We start from the raw sequence: 19,973 nt of genomic DNA, 5'->3' as shown, positions 1-19,973 counted from the left end.
GAATAAAGTATATTTCAACTTGCAATCTGCTCATATAAAGATACTTCAAAATTTATTTATACACAAATTAAATAAGGAAAATCAAACATGCAATCAATGAAAAATGCAGTGAAGACTATACAAATTTACATTAAAATGTAAATTTTAATATATAAAGATGATTACTAATTCTGTGCCTTTTCATAAATAATTTAAACCAGATATTATCATGCCACTCAACAAATCCATTCCAATATTTTAATTTATCTTAAAGTTATTTAACCTTATCAGTACAATATATCCTGTCAAACTCATAATTCTGTGCCTACAATTTCAAAGCCATTAAAAATTAACCTATTTCAATGAATATCAAGAAGCTTCACATAATCACATTAAATAATTATAAAAACTGCCCTTTCTTTATACTTCAAAAAGATGCAGAACTTTAAAAGAAAATCACTACAGTATATCCAAGCCAACAGGAAATGCTCATGGAAGAATTTGCTTCCTTAACAGTAAAACCTCAAAAGACCTCCAACTCAACTAGATTGCTGGGTACTAATTATGTCACATTCAAAGTCAAAAAAATGAATACTACTTCATGACTGGCATAAAGGAGCATGTGACAAATAAGGAAAAGTATTTTAGCTGTTTCTCAAAAGCATTTTCCAGTATAAGAGGCAAGGCAATGAAGCCCAAGAACAATAATATTTTAAGGCTTCTTTTAAAACTCTGAAATTGGGTAACAAGAAAAGTAAGTTATGGTATATCAGGCAGTACAAAAACAAAATCATAAAATTAAAATTAAGATTCACATAACTGTTGGTTAGAAGCAATTAACATTTTGAAAATGTATTCAAAATTCACTGGGGAAAAAATTTCTTCATTATTTAAAATGAACATAAATGTGAAGCTGATCATATGTAATACAAATCCCATACTCCGTTCTTATCTCTAAAGCATCTTCTTGGATACAGGACAAAATTCTATCTTTTCTAATGAACAACCAAACAAACACCTACATTTTACTTATGTAAATTTTGAAAACAAGTTCAATATAGTCTCTCAAAATACATGTACTTTCAAATATTAACATCCTGGAATAAAGGTCATTCCTAATGACTTACCCAGATACTCTGTGAGCAAACTCAATAATATCATCTTTAGTTCTTGGTCCTCTATAATTATATGCCAAGTCCCCTTTTAATCTTAAAAAGATTAAAAGAAAGATAAAAGCTTGGATTATTTCAATTCTATTAAAATTTAATGCTCAATATTGTTGCACAAAACTATAGTATATAAAATAGTAAATGAGGAGGAATTTCAGAATTAGCACACCCATGTAAAATATAGTAGGCAACTGATTTCAGAGAACAAATCAAAATATGAAAAGTCTATATCCTGTTTCTGTTAAAATTACACAAAAATATTTCACTCTGATTTGTCTATGCCTTCTTAAAGTGAATTATCTACAAATTCATGGGTAAGAGCTTGGAAAATTAAAGCACTGAAATTATCACTATATTACAAAATTAAATAAAGGGACAGGAATTTAGAACATTTGGACGGAAGAAAAATGGTTAAAAACAATGTAACGTCACAGTATCTGAATAGATTTTCCAAGATTATAGAATAAAACAATGCACAAAATAATTCTTCTAGTCAATTTCAGAAAGGCTACCAAGAAATTAATGTCTAAATAAAATAAACATTATGAAAACACAATAGAATATCTATAGTTATAAAGAACAAAAAGAATAATTTTTATCTAGCCAAAGGAAGTTAAAGGAGCTTAACAAACGTTTTTAAAATGCGGAGGAAGAGGGGAGGGCAACAACAACAAAAAAAACAAGAAATAAAAAATATAAAATTAGTCAAGTTCTAAACTAGTACATAAAAACCTTATTATAAAAATAAGTTTGGGGCGGGCCGCGGTGGCTCAGCGGGCAAAGTGCTTGCCTGCTATGCCGGAGGACCTCGGTTCGATTCCCGGCCCCAGCCCATGTAACAAAAACGGAGAAACAGAATACAATAAAACAAGAAAATGTTTAAAAATGTTTCCCTTTCTTCCTTCCTTCCTTCCTTCTCTCTGTCTTTCCTTTAAAAAAAAAAAAAAAAAAAAAAAAAAAAAATAAGTTTGAAAATAAGTCCTGAGCCCCTTTCATCAACAAAATAATTCAATGAAATTCTGATTAGGAAATGAGCCCTTTAGAATTACACCCTTTTCCCACTTTGTACACACTATATATATATTAGACTTGATCAACACCTACAGGTTAGAATTAACATCCATCAACTTTGATTCTCGTTGTTGCTTTTCTCTCTGATGGAATAAGCCCATTATAATTACACAAAAGTAAAATCTGTTAGAACACAGGATTTGCAAAGATAATGTAGAATACACACTTGAACCCCTTGAGGGCAAAGACCTTTCATCATTTACCACTGTGGATCTTCACCTGCTCAGTGCCTCGCACACAGTAAACTTACACTCAATACAAGTTTAGTGAATTAGCAGTATACACATTGAAGTACAAACAGAAGTATTAGGAGATAGTTCTTCTCCTCTGATCACATGTGGTACCTAAAGAGTTGCTGAACCCTATCCTCAATCCTCCATGGAAGGTATCAGAAATTAATATAATAACATGTAAGTAGAGTGAACTAATAAAATACACATATAAACATACAACACTCAACTTACAGCTTAATTGTTGGATAACCTCGAACTCCAAACTCTGAAGCAATGCCTTGATAAGAAAAAGAATAAATAATTCTAAATTTCTTTTAAAAACTAAAAATAAGAAACTAGGTAATAAATAAGCCTTTTACTTAAAAAATATATATTTATACAAACCCTTATAGCTAATGTTTTTTAAATCCTAAAACAGAATGTAAACTCATACACAAAAAAGAAAAAACATAACAATGTCATACAAAACAAATGCTTAATAATCCAACCTATGGCCTGAACAAAATGCAATGACAAAGTAAGAAATAAAGGCCAAAGAATAAACTAAAACTTTACGTCAAAAGTACTTATTTAATAACATATTCTTATTTTTAAAAAAAGGCCCACTTCTCATCTGGTTTCATTTCCAGGACAAATATTTCTTTCTCAAATAGGCAGACATTGGTCTACCTATTGGTAGACAAATAGGTCTCATCTACTCCTCTAAAAAGCGGTCATCTCTTTCTTTAGTGTATTTTGTGTATTTCTGAATCTTACAAGATCGCTGTACTTTAATTTAAAAAATATAAACTGTATTTACAAAAATACTTAATTTCTGTAGCCTATAAATGATCTCAAAGCAACTTTATCTACTTCTTTTAGGAGTTTCAGCTTTTGTAATAGTCTAGGACATTTCCAATTATCTCAAGGATTAATCTGAAATCCTCATGTTAATGAGAATGAGAAATAATTGTTGCAATGGCATGGGGGGGAGAAGAAATAGTTAACAGAAACAAGCAAGCAAAATTGGGTATTAAAGATTTTAAAAGGAATAGAAATCACTATTGTCAATTAAAACTATACTACGTCATTGTAGATTCAAGACAACTTGGACAGAAAGGGAGAAAAAAAATAATCTCAGTTAATGGATAATACACAATAAAAAAAATTTCAAAACTATACTAGTATATGTAAAGTACACTATATTTATTTATATAATATGTCCTTTTGTACTTCCTTTATTTCCAGGATATTCTCTTTTACAATCTGATACAAGGAATTACTCCAATATCTGATCTGGTTTCTGGTTTACCAATCACAAATCATCATTAATCATTGGTTTTTCATCATTATCTACCAATTCGCTAAAGAACAAATGACAAAGTAATTTGTGGCAAAATGGTATCCAAAATCTCACACATGCCCCCCCACTCACCTCCTTTGCCAACTCTAATTTCTCCCTAGAACAGAGAGAGGTGAAAGGGTGACAGGAAGGGAATGGAGAGGGACTGACACTTTTCTATGAGGCACCAGCAACAGCAGAAGCAATAAAAATAGGAACTTAAAATATTTGGGGGAGGTTAGGTAGGTAAAAGATATTTTTAATGTCCCTCTCTCCACACTGAGACAGGTACATACAAGCCCATATTATCTTTAGTATAACTTATTAAAAACTGCAAAAATCTAAAGACTAACATAAAAGATCAGGGTGGGCAGGTATATTCCACTAGCAATCCCCTCACATAATTTGTTTATATTAAATTCATGTATGCACAAATCACATAAAGAAAACAAAATATGCAATCAATGAGAAAAATACAATGATGGCATTTTATAACTTGGTGAGATGGATCTCATAATAAGCTTCAGAGAGAAAATCCCAGCTCCATACTTAATTCATCATGTAATTTTCCTGACATCAATTTCCACATCTGTAACACAGAAACAGTATCACTCACTCTGTAGCCCTTTGGCTACCTGACCACTAACCTTCATTTCTGATAGAATTTCAATTGACAATGACTCCTTACACTTTGGACATAGGTTTCCCTACAGGGGAATGGTGGTATAATGAAACAAACACACAAGCAAAGCATAGGTTATAGACATATAACAACCTGGGCTAGGATGCCAATGTTTCCATTTACCACCTGCGCAACCCTAGATAAGTTTCATAACTTCTGATTCTGCTTTCCTTTCTGAGCATACCACTCTCCTCTTGTAGGGCTATGGCTGGAACTTTACGATGAGAAATTATGCGGAAAAGAACCCGAAGAGTCTGACACATACTAGCTCCTCAAATGCTAGATCCCTTACCTTTACATTCTCTTTTTTTTGCATGTGCAGGGACCGGGAAACAAACCTGGGTCTCCTGCATGGCAGGCGAGAACTCTGCCTGCTGAGTCACTGTGGCTTGCCCTACCTTTGCATTCTTGATCCTAATTTCATTGTTAGGCAATTATCTGTTGATATATCAATGTACAGATAATATTAGTAAGAGCCAATATGTATAGAATATTCTATAACTGGCTTTACTACACATTTAACTGTATCTCAAAACAATTTTCTGAGGGGGAAAACTATGCTTATGCTATTTTTTAGATAAAGGAACCCAAAATTAAGGAGATTAGGTAATATATTTGAGAGCAAACATTGATTTTTTCTTTTTCGTATTAAAGAATGATTTTTATAGAAACCTGAGGCTCATTCCTTTACAAATCGACAAACTCATTTGCAACATGAATACTTTTCCCTGAAATTCTGCATGTTTTAAATGTTCATGAAAAGGATATTAAGAATGAACCCTCTATTTCATTTCTGTTTCTTCCTTGATATAACAATACCTTGATGGCAAAGGTACCCTTAGAAGTGACTCATGGAGATCTTGGATTCTAGGCACAATTCTGTCTCTGATGTTGGTGTCTGAAATTACTGAGTCATTCCCCTCTGGCACCTCTATTATTTCATTTATAAAAGGGTCTGAGAAGCTCAAAACTACTATATTTCTTAATATTTACTGAGTGTCACTATGTGTCTAATATGATGAAAAGGGAATAAAGTAAAGTTTTCAACTAGGGGCAATTTTACATCCAGGGGACATTTGGCAACGCCTGGAAACATATCTGGTCACCACAATGGGGTAGGGGGAGGAGTGCCACTGGCATCTAGTGGGTAGAAGCCAGGGATGCTGCTCTACTAAAATGCACAGGAATCATCCCACCCACTATGCCCAGCAAAGAATTAGCAAGCCAAAACAACCATACTGCCACGATTGAGAAATCCTGCCCCCAAAGAGTGTATAATCTAGAAAGGTAAAACTAATTTAAAATATAAACTGTTAACAAGAAATCAGAATAAGGATGTTATTAGTGAAATGCTGCTGCAAGTTCATATACCAAAGAGAAGCAAAATATGATCATTACCATAAAACGTCACACTTGAATTTGGGAGCTAAACAGACAGAATGTCAGTGTTTTTTTTGTTTTTAAGCAAATCAGCACACAGTTAAGTCAGCATCATATCAGTGTTTAACTTCTAAATGAGAAATTATTTTCGCTCTCATTTTGAAGTAAAATTTACAAAAAGAAAGGCTAGTTTTTCTCTAGTTCAAGAAATCTGCACAAAAATGTGTTAGGCTAACTGAATTTGAAGACACCTGCTTTCGACCACTACAATTACACGAGCGAGAAGTAAGCTACCCTCAAAACTTGTGACAAGCAATCACTTGAATACTCCTATTCCACTCTAAACCAAAACCCTATAAATAACTACCAATCAAAATAGTATTCTACTTTATAGTTCTCTAATTTAGATGTACAACAGACTTAAAATTTAGGTCTATCTTGTTCCAAAGCACAATCCAGAGTATAATGCTGATTTCCTGGAAAGAACTATGCATTGTAATCTTCCATTTCATTAACCAAAGGGAAAGAAAGCCTATATTAACTGCATACTACAAGAAACTTTACATGTGCTACATCATTCAAATCTCAAAATAATCAATAAAAAATGTATTGCAATTACATATTATCAATGAGGAAACCAAAACATAGGAATGTTAAGAAACTCCCCATTACCCCAAAAAGTAATAGGCAGGGCCAGGATTTGAATCCAGGTCTGTATTCCAAAGCCATGTTGTTTCCAAATTTCTATAATGCCTCGTACTTCTCTAAATTTTATTTAAACATTTTTTCTGTAAAGAATCAAATAGTAAATATTTTAGGTTTGTGGGGCATATATTCTCTGCCACAACTTCTAAGTCTGCCATTGTAGCATAAAAGCAGCTGCAGACAATACTGAACAAATGAGTGTGAATGTTCAACACAACTTTACTTACAGAAACAGGTGGCAGGCCAGACTTGGACTGGCTCATGGGCCATAGTTTACTGACCTCTGCTTTAGACATTCTATTTCCTGGTACACACTCATGATTCTACTCTAATATTCTAACATGAATTCCTTCCCATCCTCATCTCTATTTATTCTAACTCTATTCAGCCTTCAAATTCCTGTTTATTTCTCCAAATCATTTAGGACTAAACTAACATATAACAAAATCTCATTCTTAAATCACAGCAACATCAATTGTCTGTAGCTACCTCATGTAAGCTGACTATCTCTTTAGATGGGTTCAAAGCAAGAACAATGGCCCACACATACATGTTAGGCATAAGAGAAGCACACAGTACATATAAGATATTAATTTACCTCATAAAATATAGTTTTAAATTAACAACTTTAATTTTACACAAGTAAAGAAAATATTTCTTCCTGTCACTTTGAATACTGCTGTATGTAGCTAGAACAGTTTCACTGCGAGAAGAGTAAATGATAAACTGAGTAAATGCTTACTAGAATAGGAAGTAGCATCCATCTTTCCAACTTTAACTGGAGAACCAATGCTTTTCATCTCAAGACCAACTTCATTCCAAATTGGTTCCAGTTTTTTACAATGTCCACACCAAGGTGCATAAAACTTGTTAAAAAAAAAAAAAAAAGAAAAACTACTAAAATGTTATGCTAATGTGAATATCAATCTTAATTTTTAAAGAATTTAAAGAATTGACTAAATGACCTCCTAATAATGTTTTAGACAAAAAGTTTAAATACAATTTTTAAAGTGCCCACATAATAAAATATCAAACACACACATAAACTTAGGTTAACTTCTAGCACAGCCTCAACGTTGATACTATTATACATTCTTTTGAAATCACTATGGATACCTGTTTTAAACAGACAATTTATAGTAAAGAGTCCTTCTTCCAAATGAATGTGTCCATGTTCCATATAAAATGATGCCACAAAAGACCTAACACGCCATATGAACACTGTTGAATATTAATGATAAGTATCAAACTATATCTATTCCAAAATTTCTAACACAGTTGGTGTCTCTACAGACTTTCAGTCTAGCCACTGGTAAGGTATGGGAAATCATTAAGAACCTAGCCTAAGGCTTCATTCTAATGTTCGGCCAAGGGATTCTAGGCTGATTAAACTAAAACCACAGAATGCCATTCTCATTCAAGTTACCAGAAGCCTGTGGTGGTACTTGGATTCACCAACTAAAACAGTACAACAAACTGCTTGTTGTACACTTCCATGAAATAAGATTTTCTTTTTAACCTTAAACTATGGTCATTTCCAAACATACACAAAGTAAGAAAGAGAAAATTAAACATTGGATCCCCATGTCCTATCACTTAGCTTCAACAATCGTCAATGCTGTATTTCCTTGGCTTTCTTCCATATTTTTTAGTGCCACTATTTGTTGGCTGTGGCATTTTAAAGCAGACACCAAACATCATAAGGTTTAAAAACACTCCAAACTTGAAAGTGAGGAAGGAAGATTAAAATTTCATTTTGTTTCTTGCTAAGATGAAAACAAGATTTTGATTACTGAATGGTACTATTATACTCAATTTCTTAGAAAATATGAAGAAACAACAGTGAATTCTATAATAACATCATACCATAATTTCCCTCACATATAACCCAACACTGACCTCATCATAAAGTAAGAATCCTTCTTCCCCTCCTGAAGCCCCCACCCCCAGAATTTCATCACAAGCATATTCCATTCCAGAAACCTTATGTCTCTAGGGTTAATGCTAACATTCAAAACTATACAATAACTGGGGAAATAAACTGAATAATACATATAAAGCACTAACTGTGCAGTACCATATTTGGGAGGAGAATAGAAAGTAATACCTAAAATGGTGGTGGGAAGGATAAATTAGTATACGAAATTTACATACTCACATCTACAAGCCAAATGTCATCTTTTCGATTGTCTTTAAACCTAAAAAGAAAGACAAATTTTTGATTCTATGTTTGTATTCACTTTACAATTCAATAGTATAAGGCAGGGATGATAAACTGGTAAATATAAGAGCTCAGAAGAAGTTCTTTTTCATACATTTTTCAAAATTTTACTTAGTGACCAGTATAATCCTGTCTAATAAACACTTCAACAATTAAAGCATAAAACTGATAAGGGATAAAATAATTAGGAGTGAACAATCTGAAAAAAAAAATTTTAAGTAGGACTTAGTTTAGAAGTCAAATATATAAGCTATTCTTCCTTCTATTCCATTTCATATGTAATAAAAAAGTTAACTGAGATCTGAGGTTGCTATCCTTAGAAAAGATCTGCTTGAAAGACTGGCCCTCAGCTGGCAACTGTGAGCTTGGATTTCAGAGGATTCCCCCCATCCCGATAAGGATGGGTGGCTCACTGTGCCTAAACTGTGCAAACATGATGTATACTGAACACATGCTTCCCTTATGGGAGACCGGAATTTTAGTACATGCTAGGCAGAGACTGCCTATGTGAACTTCCCCAATTAAAAACTCTAGGCACTGAGTCCCCAGGGAGTGCCCCCGTAGATAACATTTCACACACGCTGTCACAGCTTCCTGCTGGAGGGATTAAGCGCATCCTGTGTGACCTGACCCGGAAAGAGCTCTTGGAAACTTGTGCCTGGCTTTCTTCAGACTTTACCTCATGTGTGTTTTCCCTTTGCTGATTGTGACTATAGGCCAAGTCTGGTGTGTTCTGTTAGTTCTGCCAGCAAATCACCAAACAGGGCTGATCATGGAGACCCCACTGCCAAAGAATCTTCCTAAACCACAGTTTTTATCATGCTCCCTCTCTTGACAAATTCTAAGGCCTTCTATGAACTACATCCGGCTTCATTGTATTTTTCCTCTCAATTACAAGTACCCTATGGTTTCCAGAGGCTATGGTGTTTACCATAGAAAAGTTCACAATATTCAACTGACCTTCTATATTCTTCCACATGTTCAAATCCTATCCAGCTGAAGGTGACTTATTCTGTAATGCCATCCTAATTTCCCCACAGCCAGAAATAACTGGTCTCTCCATATCATCATTTTCTTTATGGTCCTTATACATTTCCACAAGTGTAGTAATTTACATAGTATGCATATTTACACACTATAAATATGTTATCTGAAGGAAGTCTGTTTCATTTACTGGTGCCTATATTCAAGCTATACTGATCTATATTCAATCCATATTGGACGAATAACAAAAGTTCTTTGGGGGGATATTTTAATAAAACCCTTAAAGCTGCAGTTAAGGCAAAGAGAACAAAAATCTACACGGCAGGAGGAGAAAGGCTAAGAGTGGAAAGGTACTAAGCAAAAGTGGAGAGAAAAGGGTCTCACAAAGCCCCCAAAATGTCTCAGTGGAGCCACTCAATAAGGAGGCCTCCAAATAGAGGTGCTTAGGCTGGGAATGTAGGTATCTTCAGGAGTATATGTATGAGCAAGGCTGGCCCTGGGGGCCCGAGTCCTTGACATCAGTTCCCTCCAGACACTGAAAAACACTGGCAGTGCACCACGCCTGTGTGGGGAAGGCTGCTTCCCCTCTGTGAAGGCTGCTAGGCAAAGGCTTGTGATTGCCTGTAGTAACGGCTAAAATATCACACATGGGATTTACCTGGACTCCTCAACTCCACCCCTTGACCCCTAAGAACACAAGTTAGGATACAAATGGGTCAGACACTGAAGGGCTGTGCCCCAACTGGTTGATCTGTCTGCAGCAACAGAATACCGGGGCCATGATCAAAATCACCCCAAGCAAGATGATCAGGCCTTCCTAGAAGAGCGAACGTAGTATCTATGAGCTCCAATTATTAGCAAGCTAGGAAAAGATGTCCCATCCCATAGCCCATCAGGGCTTACCCTAGAGAAAGAGGTCTTTTGTCCAAGCCTCATAACGGACTATTATACTCTGCAACTTTCACTGACCCAGGTACACAAAAAGCATTGGAAACTGCACAGATTTCTCTTTGGATGATTAGCAGGAAGTCAAAGATAACGTGGTTAGCCAACTCTACTTGGGCCAAGGAGTTGAGGATGGTTTGTTTGGCCTCCAAAGCTAAGGCAGCATCGCTAATAACTTAAGCAAGGGTCAAAGAGGTTGCACACAACCTTTCGGATGGGTCTTTTTATCTTTATTAGAGAAGTTGTACATTTACAGAACAATTAATGCATAAAATACAGGATTCCCATATAATACTCTATTATAACACCTTGCATTAGTGTGATACATTTGTTACAATTCATAAAACAACATTTTTAATGGTACTATTACTTATGGTCCACTGTTTACAACACAGTTCAATTTATGTGCTGTACAGCGCTGACTTTTTTTATATTTTTATTCTAATAGCATATATATAACTTAAAATTTTCCTTTAAACCACATTCACATATATAATTCAATGCTGTTAATCACATTCACAATGTTGGGCTACCATCACCACCCTTCATTAACAAAATTTTACGATCAATTCAAATGGAAATTCTGTACAATCTGAGCATTAATTTCCCATTCCCTACCTGTACCTCCTTATCTCCTGGTGTTCTCTATTCTAGTTTGTGACTCTACAGATTAGCTTATTCTAACGATTTCATATCAGTGAGGTCATACAGTATCTGTCCTTTTCTCTGCCTTATTGAACATGATGTCTTCAAAATTGAACCACATTGTGTCAGAACTTCATTCCTTTTTATAGGAGATTAATATTCCATTGTATGTATATACCACATTTTTACCCACTCATCAGCTGATGGACACTTGGGTTATTTCCATCTTTTGGCAACCGCAAATAATGCTGCTATGAATATTGGTTTGCAAATATCAGTTTTGAGTCTCAGCTTTAGGTTCTTTTGGGTACATACCTAGTAGCAGGACTGCCAGGTCATGTGGTAATTCTACACTTAAATTTATTAGAACTGCCAAATTGTGTCTACCACAGCACCAAACCTTTTTTAATTGGATGACCTACAATATAGGAAAAACAAACAAAAAAGCTTTAAGTATACTCATGAGAAGAGCTGGTAATGCTACCCGGCAACACCCCTGAATAACCACGAGCCATCTGGTTTTGGAGCTCCTGCCTTACTTGGAGACATATTCAATGAGCAGGGTTGTTTTGAATACTTGAAAGTTTCTCACTAATTTCCCACATTTATGTGTTATGTTGGGAGGAGAAAGTCTGGTTTCCACAGAAGAAATAACCTAAGGAGGTACACACAGAAAAAAGTCAGTGACTACCATAGGGGTTAGCCAGCCCAGCAGCAGTCTCTCCTGGTAGGCAGAATCTATGAATGGAACTGAAGAGTCGGTATAGGGTGGTATTTTGGTCTGCTAATGCTGTCAGAATGCAATATACCAGTAATGGATTGGCTTTTATAAAGAGGATTTATTAAGTTACAACTTTATAGTTCTAAGGCCTGAAAATGTCCAAATTAAAGCACCAATAAGAGGATACCTTCTCAGAGAAGTGGCAGCCAGCATACAGATCACCTCTGTCAGCTAGAAAGGTACATGGCTGGCATCTGCTTGTCCTCGCACCTGCTTGTCCTTGTACCTGGTTGGTTGCTTTTAGCTTCTGATACCAGTGGCTTTCTCTCTTTAAGCATCTGTGGGACCTTAGCTGCTCCAGGGTAAACTCTGGATTTCATTTCTTAGCCTAGCATCTCCAAATGACTGTGTTTGGTTTCATCTCTTTGCTCTCTGTGTCAGCTCTGTAAGCATCTCTAACTCTGCGTTCTATGTGTCTGCTCTTTTAAGGACTCCAATAAATTAACCGAGACCCACCTTGAATGGGAGGGGTCACATCTCTACCTATCAAAAGGTTCTACCCACAAGTGGGTGGGTCACATCTCCATAGAACAGCCTAATCGAAAGGTCCCAATCAAACAAGGGTCTGCTCCCACAAGACTGAATTAGTATTAAAAGAACATGGCTTTTCTGAAGTACCTAACAGTTTCAATACAGCATAGGTGGAGACAAATGTGGAGGGGAAGAGAAGACCATCACAGCCCAAATATTCCCAACAATATATTCCACAGCCCACCTTCAGATGTTGCACTTGCCCCAACCTTTGAGAGAAATGAGTTGACATTTAGGGAGGCATTTTGCTCACCCAGGGTCAGAGTTCAGTAGAGGCAATGTACCAGGTCCATATTAATAAGCTTGGAGTACCTAGGCCAAACCTGGAGAAAGGCCCACAGTCAGAGAAAGGTATGTTTGTGGTACTCAGTGGCATAACAATCTGAGATTCATATGTAATTTCAAGTGGTGGTGACACATCCAATAGCTAGTCAAACTCAGGGCTGTAGTAACTGCCTGGGACATGTATACCAACAAATTCAATACCAACAAATTCAGTGAGGTGGGAGTCATACGGACGACCCTGTGGGACGGAGAAGAGAGGTCAGATCTTCTTCCCCTATATCCAGGCTCTCAGATCTGAATGAGGTCAAGTCCTCATTTGGGGGAAAATCCTCATCACTGACTGTGACGTGGATAGTCTGTCCTGCACCATGGGCTACGACAGCACCCTTGATCAAATCTTGAGGGTGGTGTACCCAAAACTTCTGGCTTGGATCTCTGGCAGCTTAGGAAAGATTTCTATTTTATATGCTGAAACCCATATTGATAAAATATAAAATCCATGGGGTTACCCTGAGTAATGCTGCATGGCCACCTTAAGTAAATTATTGAACTAGAGACCTTAAATTGACAGTCATTATTTTCAAGGTCCTTGAAGGCAAAAACTCATGCACCATGCACCATCTCCCATTCATTGTTGTCCTAATCACCGAATGATTTTTTTTAATACTTTTATTGAGAAATATCTACATACATATAGTCCACCATATTATACAATCAATGGCTTAAAATAACATCATATAGTTGTGTATTCTTCACCATGATTTAGAACATTTTCATTACTCCAGAAAAAGAAATAAAAAGAAAAACAAACTCATACATCCCATATCTCTTATTTTACCCTCTCATTGACCTACAGTATTTCAATCTACCCAACTTTTACCCTTTATCTCCCTCGATTATTTATTTATTTATTTATTTTAAATTCACCTCTCCATCCCTGGATAAAAGGAACATCAGACAGAGTTTTCACAACCACACTATAAAAGCCTTATGGTTAATACAGTCCTCTTCAAGAATCAAAGCTACTGGAACACAGTTCAACAGTTTCAGGTACCTCCCTCTAGCTACTTCAATACACCACAAACTGAAAAGGGATATCTATATAATGCACAAGAATAACCTCCAGGATAACCTCTCGACTGTTTGAAATCTCTCAGCCACTGAGACTTCATTTTATCTCATTTCTCTCTTCCCCCTTTTGTTCAAGAAGACTTTCTCATTTCCATGATGCCTGGTCCCAGCTCTTCTCTGGGAGCAAGGTCCCACGTTGCCAGGGAGTTTACACACCCCTGGGATTCATGTCCCATGAACAGGAGAGGGCAGTGAGTTTACCTGTAGAGTTGGCTTAGAAAAAGAGGCCATATCTGAGCAACAAAAGATGATCACTGGGTGTGACACTTAGGCATAATTATTCAGTTGAGTTATGAATCTTTGGAAAGGAATGAAAGAAGATGGGAGAACCCTACAGGATCCTCCATGGCAACCAAGGTGTTGATGATTCAACTGAAGGAAAGGGATAGATAACCTGATTAAACATGTGATGAAAATAAGAAATTTGCTTTGAGAAACTAACAACTTAATTGAGACCCCAGTCTGCTCACCTGATAAGTGGAGTCCAGTCTAGGGTTAGCTTGTGCCCTCCTGTCTTAGTTACCAGAACTGGAACGGCTTTTACAAAGGGGAATTTATAAGTTTACAGTTCTAAGGAAGTATAAGTGTCCAAATTAAGGCACCCACAAACGCACCCACAAAGGTTACCTTCACTCAAGAAAGGCTGATGTGTCAGAAACAGCTGTCAGGAGGGAAGTCCCGTGGCTGGCATTTGCTGGTCCCTTGCTCCTGGGATCCACTGGGGGTATCTGTGGGCTGGGGGGATCCTCACTTTGCTACTCTGGGGCTGGCTTTCATCTCTTGGCTTCCCTGAGCTTTCTCCAGGTTCTGGCTTGCTTAACTCCTCATGGTGATGTCTGCTGGCTCCCAAAATCTCCACACAACTGTGTCTTTGTTCTCTGAAACAACTGTTCTCTAAGTCTCTATATCTGCTCTGTCAGTTCTATGGCTTTGTCATTTCTCTCTCTCAAAAATGTTTCCTCTTTTAAAGGATTCCAGTAAGCTAATCAAGACACACCTGGAACGGTGGAGTCACATCACCTAACGAAAGGTCACATCTGAAATTGAGCCCGTCATATCTCTGTTGAGATCATCTAATTGAAAGTTTCTACATACAATATTGATTCAGGAGTAAATAACAACAGTTGCTCCCACTAGATTTGATCAGAATTAAAACATGGCTTTTCTGGGTACACAATACTTTCAAATCTGCACACCTCCCACCTAAGAAGCATGGTATGTGTGTTGATGATAGTACCTTCATTAGTGTAGGGACCTTTCTTATGAGCATTCACAAGAGTAACAAAAGTTTATCAAAAGCAGAACCAATTTTTATCCAAATGTCTCATCCATTCGTATATACCAGTCTGAAACTTGTCACTGGCCTAGCCAAACAACCAGGCCATTAGTTACAGCTCATGAGTGTAGGAAAACGCAGCACAGCTTCTTTGAGGGAGCAGTCTGGGCAGCTATCCACATTACATGAGGCTCTGCCCATCGTGCCAAGCATCCTTTATCGTGCTAGGTAAGAGATACAGGTTTTTCTCAGGTTGGGTGGCAGCAGCGTGTCATCTCAGCACAAGTTAATTAGAAGACATCAGTGAATCAGTCCGATGCACAGTCCAGGAGTTCTCTGTATCTGGGTCCTTACTGGGCCAGTGGAAGCACCTTCTTGCTGAGGTATGCTTGGGAGAAGAGGGTTGCTCCTGGGACTGTTTCATGGGGTCATGAGACCCCAGCTAGTCCAGGTTTCATCCACTCCTGTACGTATCACTTCCACCTCACTAGAGGGGATTATTGAGCCAAAAGCTTGGCAACCGTCTTTTCTAGAATGAGATATCATGCCCTTTTCTAGATTACACCTAGAAATTACCTTTGAATACTAGGTCCTTGTGGTAGGTTAATTATATACCCCAATAAACATGCTGTTAATCTTAACCCACATCCCTTTGGGTGTGAACCCACTGTAAATAGACCTTTCGAAGATATACTTTTAGTTATGGTGTGGCATATTGAATTGAGGGGGGGGGGAGTCTTACTCCAGATTATTGGAGGCCTTATTAGGAGAATATGAAGCCACAAGAACTAGAAAGGAAAGGATATCACTATGTGATGGGAGAGGATATCATTACGTGGAAAGCAGAGATATAAGCCAAGAAACCCCAAGGACTGCTGGCAGCCAGCACCAGAATGTCAAGTCTTTGGGAAGAAAGTGAACCTCACTGGTATTTTGATTTTGAACTTCCTCTAGTCTCAAAATCATGAGCTAATAAATGCTTGTTTAAACTTGTTTAAGCCAAAACCAGTTTGTGGCATTTGTAATAGCATCTCTGGCAAAAAGACAGTCCTTGCACATTGTCTATGTTAATGGCTCAGCTGTGTCACATGATGTGGGTCAAAAAGGTATCTATCTGGTCCTTGTTGGGCAAGGCCCTTTTCTGAGCCCAGCAAGAGGATGTAACCGATATAGAAGAAAGTCAATGTTCCTTCCAGGAGAGGGACTTTTTTCAGATCATGGCCTAGCCTTTAGTGGAAAATAACCAAGGAATTTCAGCAGCCTTGTGGAAGAACCTTAACTATGTATCACAACCCATTCCACATGAAGGCAAATTGATTGTGATCATCCCAGTGGAGAGGGATGCTGAAAACACCATTAGCAGTGTCAATTGCTACATTATCAGTTCATTCAGCTTGGGAAACAGCCTGTGTGACAGTCACCATGTGCCATCGGAGACTCGTTAAGTCTATCATCCACTGGCCCCAACTGCTCACTACAGAACTAAGGGGCCACAGGGCCACTCTGGCCTAGTACAAGGGTGGTCAAGAAATGTTTTTTGGTGACAGAAACTCATCACAGGTGGGCCAACAGTACCCAATTGCGAAAGGAGAGAATCTTGGATGTTTGTGCTGTTAACCCGTTTCCCCCTCCTCCCTAGAGAAAGTGGCTGCTGTCAGGGCACCCTGAAGGGGTCTGCAGAGATGCTCTCCATAAGGTGTCACTCTCCTTCATCACGGAGTTTACCTCCTTCATTATGGAAGTAAACTAACCAAATCTCTACAGAATCTCTGGGTCACTGGTTGAAGCTATTTCAAAGGGCTCTACACTCTTTTTCATTCAAGGGACAAGTCTCAACAAACCTGCCAACATTAGTCAACACCACAGACACGCTTACGTAACAATAGTTACTGGGCACAACTCAGAACACAAGGTCTCCGAAAGTCTTTGGTCCCATCACCAGAAGACCACAAGCACTTCTACTGGATCACTAATTTGAACCACTGGATGAGTCAGGGGATAAAGAGAAGGACCAGCGGCTCCCCCTGGAACTAAAATATTTTTTTCAACAACCTATTAACACCCGCGGAGACCCACCAGCATGGCTGGCAAAGTGCCACAAGGATCCTCAGGTTGTCTGCTCCTCCAGACAGCCTTGTGTTGTATCTACCACCCTGATCGCTGTACCAATTTTGTCTTGCAAACAGGTTTAAAGTGGTCAATTAGGACAATAAGCCAAAATGAAAGTAATGATCATGCTTTTATTTACTCACTGCAACAGTGCAAGCAAGAAGCAAAAAGAACTCTCCAATGTCCTATCTTTCCCCACAGAACGGCACCAGGTAAGGGTGAGGTGGATGGAATGAATTCAGGGGGCATCATCTCACTATAAGGGAGTCCTGAACAAAAGGCTTCTACCTCTTTATAGACCCATGGGGTCAAGGGTGGTCAAGGCAAGAGTGGAGAAAAGTGCCTCAACCAAAGCACCAAATAACTCCTTATTGAGCTCTAAATTGAGGTGTCTTAGCTAGGAAAGCAGATAAGCCTACAAGGATGGCTAGGGGTTGAGGGCTGCATGATTCCCTGAGAACAACTCCCTCCAGAGACTGCAATGCACTGGCTGAGCACCAAGTCTGGTGTGGGGAGGGCAGCTTTCCCCATGAGGCCTGCCAGGCAGAGCCTGGTAACTGCCTATAGTTCTAGCTATAAGATCACAGATAGAATTTTGGCTTAGAACTGGACCCCCCATTTACCACAAGCAGGGCCTTGTGATTAATGCTGTGGGACAATAAAGATAAATATGGTACAGTCCCTGAATCCCAGTGCCCAGTCAGAACTGATTAAAACAGGAAGCTACAAGCACAAGGTGAACTGTGGCTAAGTACTATAAAGATGGAAAAACAGAATATGAAGTTTGCCAATTTTATGCTCTTATAACAGTCAGTAAAACTCTTGAATACAGCTCTCTTTTTATTATATAACACTCAGAACTCCTGAAACAAAATGAGTGCTATGAAAGCACTGACCATTACTGTCTCTATTATCAAGAGGTACAATTTGCACGCCAAACACTCAGATGGCAACAGAAGTGGAGAAAGTTAAAATACTATTTAAAAATATATATATATACTCACGATTCATCTAAATCTTCTACAAAACCTTTCCCGAAAACCACATCAAGTAGAACCACTGAAAATAAAGAAAGAGAAGACAAAATGTATACCATATATGCTGGTTTACCATTTGGCTGTACTGAACGTTCAGTCACTTGAGAAATGTTTTTGATTTTTTTACAACCTACTCAAAAACTGATCACTGTGCCATTCCAGGGTACAAGGGAAGCAAAAGCCTAGGGGTTTATTCATTCAATAAATACTTACTCTGCACGCAGCGGCACTATGACAGATAAGTTATAGGTAGACTAATCTGCGACATAGGGGAATCTTTTTTCAACCGATTTTTCCTCTACTTCCCCTTTTCACCATTCCATCTTTTTGGAGCAGGGATAGTAATCGTTCTCCTAGTACCTGCTATCTCTTCAATTAAAAGAAAGCTAAATGCCATTCAAAACAGTTTTTTTTTTTTCTTCTTCTTCTGGCTTTTTTTTTTTTTTTTAATGTATTCTGTTAGAAACAAAATTGAGCCACACCTCTGATACTTATTACAGTACAGAGCCTGGCACATAGTGGGCCATCAGGAACTGGGTGCTGAGTAAGTGAGAAACCACAAGGAGAACCAACATAGCAGACGCCGGCCGGGTGAGGCGGCTGAGACAGGCGGCACCTCCTCAGGTCACTTTTTAGACCGCACAAGCCCAGCGGTCTCAGCACGATCTGTCCTTGACAAGCCCCCTCTTGGCTGGCCGCCGGGCGGTCTACATTGTTCAAACATTAGGCTACGCCTCGGAACCGAGGAAGTCCACGGAAGGCCCGGCCGCACGCGGGGACGGCGTCTGCCCGCACACCCCTCAGACGAGCCGGCGCCGCTCAAACTTGGGCCGCAATGAAGAAAAGCCTCGCGGAGGGCGCCGGCCGCTCGGTCGGGTCGCGGCAGAAGGACAGCCAGCCCGGGCCAGGCCGACGGTGAAAGGGACGCCGGGGGCCTCTACCGCGCCAGGTCGATGACCCCAGGCGACCCTACGCCCCGCCGGGCGTCCCGGGGGAGGAGCAAGGGACCGGACCCTCCTCGCGCGCCCGCCGGCCTCGCCGCCGCGGCCATTACCTGTGGCGCAGAGTCGCAGGGCAGCACCCCGGCTCCAGGCTGCCATGCTCGACGCAGGAGCCTCCAGCGCCGAGGGAAGGAAAAACACACCGGCACCGGCCGCCTGCGCTCCCGGAAAGGGAAACACAGCCGTCAGGGCGCGGAGTACCGGAGAGGGGCGGGGCGGAGCGGCCGGGCCTCCGTCACCCGCCCCGGACCCTCCGGCCGCCGGCGCTGCGCATGCGCGACCTTTGGCGCACGCGCGCTGGGCTTCTTTCGCTGCTTTCTGCCCTTCCCGCCTCGCGGAGCGTGGGAATGTGGCCGGGGGCGCGTGCGGGTGCGGGAGCGTAAGTGTGTGGCACACTAAGTACTGTTTTTTGTTAACTCTAGTTTTGTACTGAACTAGGCCCCGACAGCTCGGTTTGAGGTTGAATTTTGCCAGATCTTTCTGCCTG

The 19,973-nt window shown here is 39.1% G+C and overlaps 1 protein-coding gene across 10 annotated transcripts in view; it reads right to left on the bottom strand.

Annotated features, from left to right (window-relative positions):
• Positions 1-19,741, bottom strand: part of TMX3 (thioredoxin related transmembrane protein 3) — a 50,452-nt gene extending 30,711 nt beyond the window's left edge. For 2 of the 10 annotated variants that reach the window (XM_077135265.1, XM_077135267.1), the window contains exons 1-6: positions 19,540-19,741; positions 18,453-18,507; positions 8,699-8,738; positions 7,283-7,406; positions 2,684-2,729; positions 1,107-1,187 (exon numbers count right to left, since the gene is read on the bottom strand). In XM_077135265.1, coding sequence (XP_076991380.1) covers positions 1,107-1,187; positions 2,684-2,729; positions 7,283-7,406; positions 8,699-8,738; positions 18,453-18,507; positions 19,540-19,585 — 392 coding nt within the window. In that variant the 5' untranslated portion in view covers positions 19,586-19,741. Of the gene's footprint in view, positions 1-1,106; positions 1,188-2,683; positions 2,730-7,282; positions 7,407-8,694; positions 8,739-11,650; positions 11,754-18,452; positions 18,511-18,698; positions 19,357-19,539 lie in introns of those variants that run through there. The other 8 variants (XM_077135270.1, XM_077135268.1, XM_077135269.1 and 5 more) reach the window with 8 other exon arrangements.
• Between the last annotated feature and the right edge of the window lie 232 nt (positions 19,742-19,973).

This window comes from Tamandua tetradactyla, chromosome 18 (assembly GCF_023851605.1).
Source record: "Tamandua tetradactyla isolate mTamTet1 chromosome 18, mTamTet1.pri, whole genome shotgun sequence".
In the NCBI taxonomy this organism is placed as follows: domain Eukaryota; kingdom Metazoa; phylum Chordata; class Mammalia; order Pilosa; family Myrmecophagidae; genus Tamandua; species Tamandua tetradactyla.
Note: the sequence above shows the minus strand (reverse complement) of the source record. Positions and strands in the feature narration are given on the sequence as shown.